The sequence below is a fragment of the Tenebrio molitor genome, chromosome 3 (genome assembly GCF_963966145.1).
Source record: "Tenebrio molitor chromosome 3, icTenMoli1.1, whole genome shotgun sequence".
NCBI classification, from domain to species: domain Eukaryota; kingdom Metazoa; phylum Arthropoda; class Insecta; order Coleoptera; family Tenebrionidae; genus Tenebrio; species Tenebrio molitor.
Window position 1 is genome coordinate 15,371,339 of NC_091048.1, and position 13,877 is coordinate 15,385,215.

Here is a 13,877-nt window from a genome sequence, read left to right on the forward strand (position 1 = left end):
TTGTAACGTGTGTCTTTCCAAAGTCGTGAATTCCACTAGTTTAATATATTAAAATTTATTATTAAAATGGAATCTAAAGCGAAGCAGGAACACGGAAATAAAACATTCTAACAAGAACTATTTATTTATTTCAACTGAATCAATTCAAAGGGTAATACGACTGCAAAACTCCTTCATAAACTGTCTGATCTGGTGCAAGGAAAAGACAAAAAATAATTCTATCCACCTGATCATTGTAACTTTCCAAGTGCTTTCGTACTTCGTAAGCTGCAACATGGGAAGCCAGCTCGTTAGGGTAACCGTAAATTCCTGTAGAAATACATGGAAAAGCGATTGTTTGCAATTTTTTCTCTAACATAATTTTTAAGCTATTTCTGTAGCATTGTTGCAATAATCCTGGCTTTTCGCCTCGAGGACCTACTGTATGGATCACATCTACAACATATTTAATTAAAACAAATATTTTACCAAGCTCAAACATACATTTTGCTGGCAATTTATAACCTCCAGTTATTTTAGCTTGTCCTGTTTCACAGCCATGAAGTGATCTACACTCTTCCAACAAATCGGGACCAGCACCACGATGTATCGCGCCATCAACTCCACCGCCTCCTAACAAAGAGGAATTGGCGGCATTTACGATGGCGTCCACCTGCAAAAATGTACAGTCCTTTTTTTTTGGATTCTGAACATAATTACCTCCAGAGTCGTTATATCACCTGTAAAAATGGAAATTTTCTCAGTGAGTTTAGAATTTAATGAATTGTCAATGGGTGAATTGGTTTTGCAAGGTATCTTTGGGGCCAGTTTTTTTTTGGCGTATTCTTGCCAAGTGGGGATGTCTGACAATTCTGTATGTTGCGTACAGCGATACAATTTACGCTTCTCGTCCAACGACATGGACAAGAATTTTTCTTTCTCTGTTTGCCAGTCACTCATTTTTAAATTCGTAACACTGCTGTACGTTGCGACAGACACTTTAGCTACAACACCAACTGCCGATTTAATTTTCGTACAAAACATTGTGGTTAAGGGTGTCTAAATGTAGGCAACCAGTTAAACGTTACGGCAATCATTGTTGTCAACATTTGGCCGTATCTACCACACTCTGTACTCGCGGGGGTTGATTAAATTAAGTTGTTAAGTAGTGTGTTTGCTTACATAATGTGTTTCTATGATAAGATTAAAAAGTGATCTAATGATTACAATATAAATATAATGTAAATTGTAATACCAGGAATGTACATGTTCATCAGCTTCACCCTTATTTGCATTCAACAGTAATTTTTTTGTTATTTGGTAAGGGGAGCTCGACTTATCGTTACCTACCTAATGATAACAACTTTGATAAATCACTAATAAAGTTTGATGCGGTCGGGACTTAGTTTAATTTATCTACCATACCGATCGCACGCCCGTTCATCACGCGCGAAATATTTGTGAAGTCCAAGCGTAATTTTAGCTAGTTTAAAGACTAAAGACGGAATGTGAACACTCTGTAATTTTTCTAAAAACGATAAAGTGAAGTGGGTCTTTAATTGATTTGTCAAATTCGCAGAATTTAGTACTTATATCTGTTGATGTTGACGAGGTATTTGGAGTAGTTTGTGATAAAGATTAAAAAAAGTGAGATAAGAAAAATAAAAGTTAGTTGTGTGTTCTTAATGTACATAACGAGACTGATGCCGTGAGTTACCCGCAACTTAAAAATTGTTTCTACAGTCGCGAGCCATCTGCCTAATATCGTGTTCACTAACTAATAATTCTTGTCTTCGGCTTTCCATATACCAATAAATCAATGCGCATTCCTGCAAAAATATTTGTTTAAATAATCGTATTTTTATCTATAGGTTCAGAGGTTCAATCAAACCAATGGGTTAAGGCAAGGTGAAAAAATTTTCGTTGTGTGTTTAGATGTTTTTTAACCCATTCCAATTTCAGGTTGAAACCTAAAAGCTCAAAGTTTATGTCAGAAATATGTATTGGTTCAAAGTGATATTTGTTTTTATCGTAATTAAGCAGTTGGACAGTATCCAAAACGAGGTAATTTTTGTTTCATCTATGTTGTAGTTTGAATTAAAATGTTTTTGTAATAACAGAACCATTCGAATCAATCACTATCTTATAAATAACACGAAACATAAACATCCGATCATTTGATTTTCTAAGGCCAGTCGATTTCTCGTTAAAAAACACTAATGTTGACTTTAGCTAGCAGAAAATTAATTATATAAGCTAACATATTTTATCGATTATGCAATTAGTTAATTATTTCCCTTTTCGAACCGTCATGGTACTTACCTACTTAATTTTGATACGAAGACATTTCATCACAGGTTTTCAGTATATTTGTTGTGCAATTTTTACAACAAATCGGGAAAAAACAAATAATAAAACAAACATTGATGAACTCACAACGTATTTATTAAAGATAAAAAGTGTGCCAGAAAAGAGCCATATTGGATCCAAACAACGAAATGATTAACTATTGATAAATAAATTTGTTTGATAACGTTAGACTACTTATCACGATGTCAATTACGAATGATGCATTTTTAAAAATATAGCAGTTCACTATAATAGATTATTTACCATATGGCTTGGCTTAAAAGATTTTCACTTCCTCACATTATATCATTTTATTTCAACTAATTTATTGATTTTACAGACTAAGGGAATTGATGACGACAACACAACAGGTAGGTACAAAATCAACAATTTTATGTGTTTTATATGTGACGTCCGAATTTTCAAATAATGTGTTACATCTCTCTGTGACTTCTAAAGTATATTGCTTTTCGTTTAGATGAGAATTCAATCTGTTTAGGAATGCTAAGATTTATAAGATTCCTAGAATATCAATTTTGAGTAGTTACACATAAGTCAATACGTAATAGTTCATCTTATTTATTTATTCAGTTTTCTACTCACCATTAGTTACTTTGAAAGTAACCCCACCAATTATTTAGGTATTAAGTAAATGAACAGTTAAATTTATTAACAGTAAAAGAACAGATTTGCAGTTTTTACATAATAATTACAATCAAAATATACCCAAACCACTTTATTACGTAATTGTTAATTAGTAGGTACCTATTCGTAGTTACTGTTACTGTTATATTGGATTGTTCACTATGTTCAGAGACTAACACTTGGAAGCAAGAAAATATATCAAAGTTCACAAAACTGTAAAAGTGTACATGTATTTTGTACATAATTTGGAAGTTGATAGTTTAACGGATCTTTTTGTAAAAATTGTGTGTATCAAATATGTAGGTACATAGACAGAAAATTTTTGCAATTGAAGGATATACAGGGTGTTTTCGAAGTTGAGGCGTTCCTTGTAACATGAGGTAGGTACGTACTACACATTATTCTTAAGAATTTTAGCCTAAATTTTCTAAGTAAAATATTTGTATTAACGGAGATAATTGATTATATATTTTTGTTGTTTTCTAAAATTTTGAGTCCGGTCCTGTCCATTTCTGCATTTCTCCGCTGTACTTGATTTATAACTAACCTGGCCCAGGATGGTGTCTTTCCGGAAGTCGCTCTACAGTACTCTCTGGACGCCGCAGCTGCATTCTGATAACGTGATAACATTGCCCATACATTTGCAACATATCTGTGAGCTCATTATTTTCCTAACAATAAAGCCATTTCGACTAATTAGATGTCAACTCTGACAGTATTTTTGATTAACGTCCATCCTCATTTGATTTTTTTTTTTGTCAATTCCAATTATTTCTAACAAATCGCGCAAATTTGAGCAGGACCGGTTTCAAAAATTTCAAAAAAATTACTTGTATCTTCGTTACAGTACACATTTTACTAAGGTGATTTTAGCTAAAACTCTTTAGAACAACGCATACTCTCACATGTTAAAAGGAACGCCTCAACTTAGAAAACACTCTGTATTGTTGCAATTTAATGTTTTTCTCCCACTCAAAAAATAAAAGCATTGAGCAGATAACAATCAATATTTGCGATGTGTAGGTGTGGAAATTGCACTGTACGTGGATCACTTACCAGGAAGTAATTTATAAAATTTGATACTTGAGATTTTAATTTCGAAGACTTTCCATGCAACACATAAAACTTTTCGAAATAATCGAAGATATGCAAAAAAAAAAGATGTAGCGATTTAACAGTACCATTATAAGCATCTGCACAAACTAGGGTAGATAAACCGATAAAGCATTTGGTTACAGCGTGCAAAGATCTTGAGTCTCCTATTTTCATCGGTAACAAGAAATAGAAAGAAATTTTCCAGCATTAGCTTTTCCAAATTTCCATCACCAAGCTAAATTATTAGATATCAATTAAACCAATTACACTAGTAAGCAGCTATCAACAAGGAGTGTCTCGATCTAGCCAACAGTTGTATTCTATCGCAGGTCGCACATTTCTGCATTCTACTTCAACCATCACATTCATTCTGCTTAGTCTTCCGAAATTTTCGTTTCTAAAGGTGTTCAACAAAAAGCTATTGATGAAAAAATTTTAACAATTTAAATGATTGTAAATACATATGGCTGGTTTTCTGCAGAGAAACTAAAAAAATGTAGAATTAATTGAATGACAGAAAAGTAATAGAATACATAATATTATATTAATTAACAGCAGCAATATTTTTGATTTTTCCTTTAAAATTTAATATCATTGTTCAATGAATTAAGAACTAAATGATGTAACCAATGCCGTTGCAAAGCAAAACTAAAATATCGGGTGTTTTTTTTTTTTTATTTCACCTCATAGTAGGCGTTGAAGAGTCGATTGTGAACGCGCTATACAGGTTACGGGTCGCGGATCAGCTGTTTGAAATCTTACGTTTTACACGAGTGGTGCGTTCACAATCGACTCTTCAACACCTACACTTGCGAGCAAAGAAATCGACCCACCCACACACACAAGTTTGAATGCATTTTTTTTTCAGTGACCAGGAATCAGATTTAAACAAATAATATGTCGTTTGAAAGACTGTTTCTTAACGTTTTCAATGAGACTACATTCTCTGACAACTGCTTATATCTTCTCAAGTTTAGCGCCTTAAAATGAAATTAAACAAGACTATAGCAACAAGTCTTTAATTTTAGTATAATAGTATATGTAGTAGTATGTATATCACGTATTACCTCCCCTTGCTCTAACAACAGCTTGCATGCGACTGGGCATTGACCTAATCAAATTTACCTACTATTCTTTCTTGTGGAATGTTATGCCACTCTTCTTCCACTGCAACCATCAGTTCTGGGATGGACGTAGTAACAGGAACTCTGGCTCAAACTCTTCTCTTGAGCTCGTCCCACAGATGTTCGATGGGGTTTAGGTCGGGGCTACATGCTGGCCACTCTAAAACTCGAAGTCCCACTTCCGCAACGTACTCTCTGGTGATTCTCGCAGTGTGTGGCTTTGTATTGTCATGCATTAACATGAACTGGCTGCCCACAAACCCAGCATAGGGCACCACTGGCCTGCCAAAATCTCTCCGACATACCTTGCAGCTGTCAAACTCCTTCTATTGCGACCACGGGCTGCCCCAACCATGAAGACAGGTTCAGTTCGTCCTTCCGCAGATATCCCACCCCAGATCATACAGGAACCGCCGCCATAACTGACGCGTTCATCGATGCAGCACTCGGCAAATCGTTCTCCAGGTCGCCGGTACACTCGTCCTCTTCCATCGGAGAACAGAAGAGACATCCAATGGTCTAAGGTCCAATTCAGATGCTTCCGTGCGAAACGAAGCCGTGCTTGTCGATGAGCTGCAGTCAACTTTGGACCAGTTGCAGGTCTGCGAGGTGTCAGGTTCGTCTCCTGCAGTCTTCGCCTCACTGTCCACTCACTAACAGCCAGCCCTCGGATATCACGGAGCTCCCGTTGAATTTGAACAGCATTCAGTCGACGGTTCCTCAACGATGTTGATACAATGAAGCGGTTATCTCTCTCCGATGTATACCTACCGACGTCTACCTGTTCCTGGTCTCCGATTGAAGGAACCAGTGTCCTGAAATCGCTGGTAGACTCCAGTCGTTTAGTGAAGGGACATTTGGCGGGGGAAACTTGCGCGGTCCAAATATCCAACCAATAGCAACCACTCTTATTTACTAATAAATGAACCTGGTCGAAACACAGAACGGTCGAACGAAATAGCGTTGCTGCGCATTCCCACCTAATGTCCCTTCACTAAACGGCTGGAGTCTACACCCGTCGAACCGCTGATCGGTTCAGATTTAGTTGTTGAGCAACAAATCGCTGACTATGCCCAAGTTGTATGCAAGCAACGACTTGGGCAGCTACCTCAGGTGTGGTATGGTATCCATTATATTCACAGATAATGTGATTAATGGGGCTGCTAATGTCATATGTCATTGCTCGCGAGTGTACTACGAGGTGAAATTTAAAAAAACACTCGATATACAGGGTGTCTTAAAATTATCGTATTCCGAGTTCGGGGCTTAGTAGGGGACATCCTGTTGACCAAGTAAAAATGTTAAAAAAAAAATTGCTCACTTTGAAAAAAATATCAAAGTTGCCAATATTTGTTTAAAAGTACCTGATTAATATTCTAGCTATGTCGTACTTCTCTTTTGAATAAAAAATGGAAAAATAAAACTTTTATTTTTTTCTAGATAAAGCTGTTTTTTCAAGAAATGTCTTTTCATTTATATTTTAATATTTTACATAATCATCCTCACCATACATATTTTAAAATGAATGTCAACCATTTATATTTTTTATTTGAGGAAAACATGAAAAGTTTGAACATTCCGTCCCATATATCTTTGTAATTTTTTATTTTATTTTTTCGAGATTCCTGAGATTTTTTCCTACAAGACCCCCGACTTGGAATACGTTAATTTTGCGACACCCTGTAATTAGTGGGTAACTTCTCTAAATTAGAATTAACAAATGACAGGACTATACCAGTATTTAAGGTAACATTTTAATGTGTATTTATAAAGTTAAAAAACAATAAATTGTTATAAATTTACGCTTAAAATATTCCCTATTCAATTCTTAATTTATTGAAAAGTTCATAAATAAGTCGTAAGCTATACAAAAATAAATGATTTAAAATTAGAAATTTGTGGAGCAAGTGTAATTATTTAAAGAGTCAGTTCTAGTTTATTGAAAATGAACCACTTTGAAAGTGGTTCATTGTCGTTCCTGATATATTAGGTAACTGACAAATCATAAACTGTTCATCAGTCAATGGTTATTTATTAATAGTAACACATGTGAAACATGGTTTCTGCTTCATTTTGGTGCATTAATTAAATTCAAAGATTTGTGTTTAAACAATGGTTCAAATTACTTGCATTTTGCTGCAAACATTGTCTGCTTTGTTTGGTTCCGAAGTATAGGGTCGGGCCTCGTATACGAGCACGCGAGAAATCACGACTTCTAATTAAATAAAATTGTAATTAACTGTAACTAACTATTGATAAGTTATATTTGAGAATTAATAGTAGTTTATTTAACGAATTTGTGTGTAAATTGGACCTTTTTTGGTATGAATGGGCCAGTTTAAAACGCGAGTGAAACGAGCGTTTTAAAGGTCCACGAGTGCCAAAAAAGGCCCAATTTAGACACGAACGAGCTACCACCACAATAATTTATTTTATTAAATTTTTTTGTATTGTAATCTAGTGCATTTTGTAGTGTTGAGTTCCAAGCCTACAATTTAAACTCTCCCAATCTCTCGCTGGACGGAGTTTACCAGTTTAATATGAACAGAGGGATTATATTATATTATACCTACACCTCCGACAATGACTTTATAGTCTTTATACTTTAATATTACTTTAGTCTAGACTCTAGCTCTCAAAAGAGACGGTGTTTTGTAACTTAAATTCTTGCTTTTATTTATTTCAAATAACCATTGTTAAGTTACATTCATTCACACAACAAAAATACTATAACAATCTTTTTCCCTATCCACGACCTCCACCTTTTCATTTATTCTATGCATTGCTGCGTTAATTTCTCTGTTTTTCTTCTTTAGTTTTTCATTCTCTTCTTTCAGTTCCTTCATTTCTCTCCTATATTGTTTCTGTTCCCCTCTGATAACTCTTAAATCCTCCCGTGCCTCCCGCTTGTATCATCTCGATTATTATTTCCAATTTATCTTCACTCTTATCTCTTTTATCGGGGTTTTCTTCATTTTCTTACTTCTTCCAAAAAATTCTCTTAAATCGGGCTAGTTACTTTTTATTTTCCCGCCTTACATTGCTGTCCATTATTCCGGGATTTTCCTCCAATTATTTGCCAAGGACTTACTCAATTCTTCCCCTGGCCTGTTCAGACCTGACCGAGTTCGTTTCGTTTGTGGCATTTCTGTTTTGCCTACTCCCCTACTCGTAGTTCACCTCTTCCTAAATTCGACCCTGTTTTAATTCACAATATGTTTAGCTTGGTGGCGTTTTTCTGCTACGGTTTTTATTGAAAAACACTTTTACATTTATCTTGTATTCTGTACGTTATAGTGAATAACCATCCAACTATATCAACTAATCTTACTTTGAATCTGTTACATCCTCTTGTCTAACCACCTACACTACCCTACACCACCTTATACACGTTGTTCATTTTTTTTTTCTAACTCGCAATCTCCCACAATACTGAATTTAATTACGGAGCAGAAATCAATCGATACTTCGTTCAGCGTCGTCACTAAAACATGATGTTTTAATACAGCCTGTCCCAGAACTGCCTCTACACAGAAAACAGGCATGTGCCGACAGCGAAAGACACTCCAAAATGACTACAATAAATTTTCCTATGGATAACCGAGTTATAAAGTTATATTACTAAAAAATCGGACAGGTTGCTAGACAGCAAAAATAATTATTGATACGGCAACAACCACCGAAAAGTTTGGATCACAGACAATTAAACTATAGTAAGACACTTCAATCCCATATAATAATGTTGGAATAGCTTCGACGGTGCTGCTCCGCACGCATTTGGCCAAAACACTCCGTCGTATTTATTCGTAAAATTTCGATTATTACCGTTGTATTTAATACAGTCAAAAAATATTTGTCAAATGTGACACTTTTCTGAAAAACATAAAAATGTACTTATTAAAGATATAAGACTTTCTGTGAATAAAAAGGTAGGAATTAGTGCCATTTATTAAATGAAAGTAATTACAATAGCCAACGTTTTCAGTATTGAGAAATTGTCAATAAGAAAACAATAAAGAAAGGAAAAAAATAACATTTTCTACTTTTTGGGCAATTTGTGAATCTGCTACGTAATTTATAAAGGTAAAAACTTAAGTAATGAAACTTCTTAATAAAGTTATACTTTCAGTTTCAATTCAAGACAAAAAGAAACCAAACAATAGTGTGTGCCCCCGGTACCTATTCTTTTAAGGAGCATGACAAGTTAAAATTGAAACTAAAATACACAGTGGGCCGAAAAAAACGGTACAAATTTTGTTCGTTCATATCTTCCTGAGTTATTAAGTTTTTTAAATGATTAATATACAAGTGAAAAACCCAATATTTATAGAAAAGATGAAGGCCTCTTGTTGTGCAGAGATAGTCCTAACTCAAAAGTTGTGCGTCATAACATGAAGACATGCAAAAATTCTGGTTTTGAAGATTACCTATCTCAATTATGAGTTTCCAGATATGGTTCAATATGCCCTCCATTTTTATTAGCTATCATTTGTAATCGTCTTTGTCCGTCCCCAATTGCAGAAGCTACATATTTGTCTCTGAGGTAGCTGATTCCAGCATTCCGTTAATCGTTCAGGAGCCTTCAGCTCAAGGTATATGATTGTTTGTGCCGCCCGGTGCGATGTTGATGTTGCTCCATCTATCACTAGTGAAGACGATTGCAAATGGTAGCTAATAAAAATGGGGAGCATATTGAACCACATCTGTAAAACTTATAATTGAGAGAATTTTAAATTATTAATTTAAACAACTCCATCAAGCATGCTTTATAAAATTAGTTCGGCCAACTGCTCGCGCCGCGCTGGAATCGTGTTTCCAAAAATTGGGTCGCAATGCGACGTCTTACTATAGTTTAATTGTCTGTGGTTTGGATATTCTAATAATAATTACATGGAAAACTTCGAAACCCCGGCAACGCAAAATTGCAGTCATTTTACACTGATTGGTCAATAGTCCAGTCAATATAAACATAAAAAAGGGTCCGACCTTGCAAAAGGTCATGTAGTTCTGATTTTTTAATATGTTGTTTGGATCTCAGTCAAGAGTAAAAAACCAAATTTGCAACTTCGAAAGACTTGTGCGCGCTGCGTGGTAGCCGAAGAACAGCAAAATTTTCGCACTATTTTCAGTTTTTTCTCAATATCTCCTAAGATATGAGTCTCACAGAAAAAGTTGAAGTTACCTTTTTTAAACTAGATTAAATTCGCTACAGTTTGAGGTCCAAGCAAACTTTGTGCATGCAGTAGTTTCCGAGATAGAGCTCTTCAAAAATTGGGTATTTTTTCCAAGAAGTGAAAATTTTTTGTTTACGTATCTTATTTTATTAAATATCATCAAAAATACTCGCTCCATGAGAAAAGTCATGGGCAATGAACTTGAAGCGTATTTATTTAGCTTTAAATTGAGATCTGACGGGCAGCTGCAGGTCCAGTGCTTCTCGCAAAAAAATGGAATTTGGTAAAAATCAATGAAAACAAGTTTTCAGCGCATCAAACATATAGGGCCTAAACCGATCAAATAAATTATTTTAACGTAATTCAGTATGTGTGGTTAACAACTTAAAGGGAGTCTGTGAAGTTGGTGGAGAAATACTCTTTTCACTCGCGTTTTAAACTGGCCCACTCATGCCAAAAAAAGCCCAATTTACACAAGAACGAGTTGAATACAAATTTTTTTTGTTCGACGAGCCCCTTAAAGGCTCCAAATCGCTTAAAATCTTCAAAATTAGCTTGACATTTCGTTTTGACAAGTTGTGACATTTATCAGAATCCGCTCACACAGGAGAAATTTCTCAAATTCTGACAGTGTCGAACAAAAAAATAATGTATTGAATAAATTATTTACATTTTACATATTCGTACTTTCAACTTTAACTAAGGATAATAACTAATAAAAGGTACTCGTAACTGTAAACTAGATAAACATATTTTATAAAAAAATGTTCGATATGCCTTCCCTTGACATTTTACCATTCACGATGTTTTGGCATAAGGGGAGGCCATGGAAAAAGTGCATTTAAGTTGGCAGTAAAGCTGTCTGTTGAATTAGGTTATGTTTTTCTAAGTTTGAGGTTATAAACTGCGTCATTGTCTAGTGCATTGTTGTCAGTTTTTCTAGTTTGCAATAGATTAATACTCACACATTTTTAATCCAATTTAACAAAACAGGAAACTGACTTGAACAGACTACAGAATAGTAGGGACCGGGACCGAAAGTGGCTCCTGTTAATTTATGCACCCCTTAGATAACCCACCTATACAGTGTCTTAACCAACCAGTTAGTAACTTCTCAATGAATTTTTCATTTTAATCAAAACATTCCTAGAACTAGATTGCATAAAATCTTGTACCTATTTTATTAAGCCTTACTTTATTCGAATCTTTCTGCAAAATATTTACACACTCATCGTCCATGACAAAAAAGAACAAAACTATTCAACTTCCATAATTTCATTAGAAAATTCTGAATCATCATTACCTGCATCAAAATCCCAATCAAATTCCGAGTCAGATTCTCCTAATGAAATTATTAAAGGAAGAACGTTTTCAAATGAAAGATTTCCCATTAATTTTGCCCAATCTTCCGAAATAAGTTTTTCACAATATCTACAAAAATGTTGGCAAATTTCAGGAGTACATTTCAAAATAAATTCAAGCCATAAATTCACAACTCTATCGCGAAGTAATTTCAACTGGGTCGTTGTTTCTTCGTTCACTATCCGTACTACATGTTTATCTTGTACTCACCTACGATTCAATTTATACACAAAAAGAACTTGACTTCATTGTAACTTACTGAAAATATGTTTTGCAGTCTAATGCAAACATTTTTGTAATATCTAGTTGTTAAAGATGGCTTTCCGGACTGTTTGTCACCATGTAAACAACCTCATAACGGCCGGAGTCCGTTAAGGGTGTCCGTTATGAGCGGGAGCGGCCGTTATGAATGACTAAATAGAGAGTTTTCGCTTTACGTTCCGTTAAAATAACCGGTACGCTATTCGCGAGAAATTACCGTAATCGATTATTGTAATAATGAATAGGTTACGCTATTGCCTAGCAACACCGGCGTTAGCGTACACGGTTATCTGAAAAACGTAACGCGAAAACTCTATTAGAGAGTTTTTGCAAACCGTTTTATCGAATTTAACGTACGTTATTCTCTCGTCGCTAGGGTACAGAAAAATTTGTCGTTGTCGTAAACCTTAAACCAAAGACGTATTACGTCTTTTCTAGTTCGTTGTCGTACGTACGTTAATCGAATAACGTATATCAATTAGAAATTTAATTTTCGAAACTGTCGTCTAGTAAAGGTTCCAAAATTAGATTTATAACATTAATGATTTCTCAAAGGATAGGCGCTATCTCCATAAATTTTGATTCGTTGGCCATTTACAAAACTGCTTATAATAATTAATATAATGAATTATTAATTATCATAATTCCATCTGGACATAGCAGTGATTGATATTTAAATTTATTTATTTTATTTATTTTTAAATAAGTTAACGTTTACCGATAAGCTAAAACCTTTTGCAAAAACTCTTTTTAAAGACGTACGACATCATCTCTACGACATAAAATGACGTTGTCTTTAAAGTTTCACGGGCACAATCAAACGGTTTGCAAAAACTCTCTATTAACTACATATAGCAACGTAGATCTAAACTTTATTTTTCAACTTTTTTACAATTGGTACAATAATTAATGTTTAATGTGATGGGACACACCTTGAATTAATCGAAATCCGAATGCCACTAGCAGATGTAGACGAGATCGAAGAGGATGCTTCGAATTTTAACACCAACACAAGCGCGATTTTACAGGGAATAACGATGACCTCATTTGCTCTCCGGACATCGGGAATATCTTGATCGCGATTTTTTATTGATTTCAGTCGTTTATTTTCAACGGAAAGTTAAGTGTTGAACAAATCTCACAAACAGCAGCAAATGTAGACAAGATCGAAGATGATGCTTCACAATTTTAACACTAACACAAGCGCGATTTTGCAGGCAATAACGATGACCTCACTTCCGGACATCGGGAATATCTTGATTGCGATTTTTTTATTGGTTTCATTAATTTATTTTCAACGGAAAGTTAAGCGTTGAACAAATCTGACAAACAACATTGAAACAATTTTTTTTCACAAACAACGGTTGACATGACGACGTCCTCCGCACACTTATTAATCATTCGGTTTTTTCGATGGCGTTGGAAAAAATGTATTTCAAAAAGATAATTGTGAACGAATCGTAGAGATATTACAAAAACTATTGTACAATACACGTCCGTTAGAGCTTTTACAGCCTCGCCAGTATTATTCGACTCGCTCTGCGAGCTCGTCTCACAAAATCTCTGGCTCGGCAGTAACAGCCCTTTCACAATGACGTTAACGTTACGTCGATGTTAAAACGTTAATGTTAACGTTAGATCTAATTTCATGTATTTTAGTATTTTTTTTTAAATTATTTCCGTTGGCTAATGTTAGAATGTAACGTTAAGAATCCAGAACATTTCTGGGTCTAACGTTAACGCTAACAATATCATGTAACATTAACTTTCATCATAACGCCATTGTGAACGGTCTACACTGAAATACATGTAATTTTGAATTTCTAGATCTAACGTTAACATTAACGTTTTAACATCAACGTAACGTTAACGCCATTGTGAATGGGCC

General features: G+C 34.8%; 2 protein-coding genes and 1 long non-coding RNA gene across 4 annotated transcripts in view; 2 read left to right on the forward strand and 1 right to left on the reverse strand.

The window, feature by feature from the left end:
- Positions 1-111: 111 nt before the first annotated feature.
- On the reverse strand, positions 112-1,273 carry LOC138126001 (macro domain-containing protein RSc0334-like). The gene is made up of 3 exons (XM_069041636.1): positions 700-1,273; positions 484-652; positions 112-435 (listed from the first exon to the last, which is right to left on the reverse strand). Exons 1-3 carry the CDS (start codon positions 1,021-1,023, stop codon positions 140-142), a joined length of 789 nt encoding a protein of 262 aa, XP_068897737.1. The 5' UTR covers positions 1,024-1,273; the 3' UTR covers positions 112-139.
- Positions 1,274-1,342: 69 nt separating this feature from the next.
- Positions 1,343-13,877, forward strand: part of LOC138125993 (proto-oncogene tyrosine-protein kinase receptor Ret) — a 28,114-nt gene continuing 15,579 nt past the window's right edge. The window contains exons 1-4 of one of the 2 annotated variants that reach the window (XM_069041621.1): positions 1,343-1,687; positions 1,851-1,887; positions 1,942-2,043; positions 2,669-2,699. In XM_069041621.1, coding sequence (XP_068897722.1) covers positions 1,978-2,043; positions 2,669-2,699 — 97 coding nt within the window. In that variant the 5' untranslated portion in view covers positions 1,343-1,687; positions 1,851-1,887; positions 1,942-1,977. Of the gene's footprint in view, positions 1,888-1,941; positions 2,044-2,668; positions 2,700-13,877 lie in introns of both variants that reach the window. The other variant, XM_069041620.1, reaches the window with a different exon arrangement.
- Positions 7,227-13,539, forward strand: LOC138126007 (uncharacterized). Its single transcript, XR_011157570.1, has 3 exons — positions 7,227-9,121; positions 9,178-9,275; positions 9,322-13,539. It is a non-coding gene; the product is annotated as an uncharacterized lncRNA (long non-coding RNA).

Excerpts from the sequence above, each read along its gene's own strand:
- LOC138126001 (XM_069041636.1), bottom strand. The coding sequence starts at position 1,023 with ATGTTTTGTACGAAAATTAAATCGGCAGTTGGTGTTGTAGCTAAAGTG. Across the intron at positions 653-699 it reads GTGATATAACGACTCTGGAG|GTGGACGCCATCGTAAATGC; the intron begins GTAATTATGTTC and ends ACATTTTTGCAG. Across the intron at positions 436-483 it reads TTATAAATTGCCAGCAAAAT|ATGTGATCCATACAGTAGGT; the intron begins GTATGTTTGAGC and ends AATATGTTGTAG.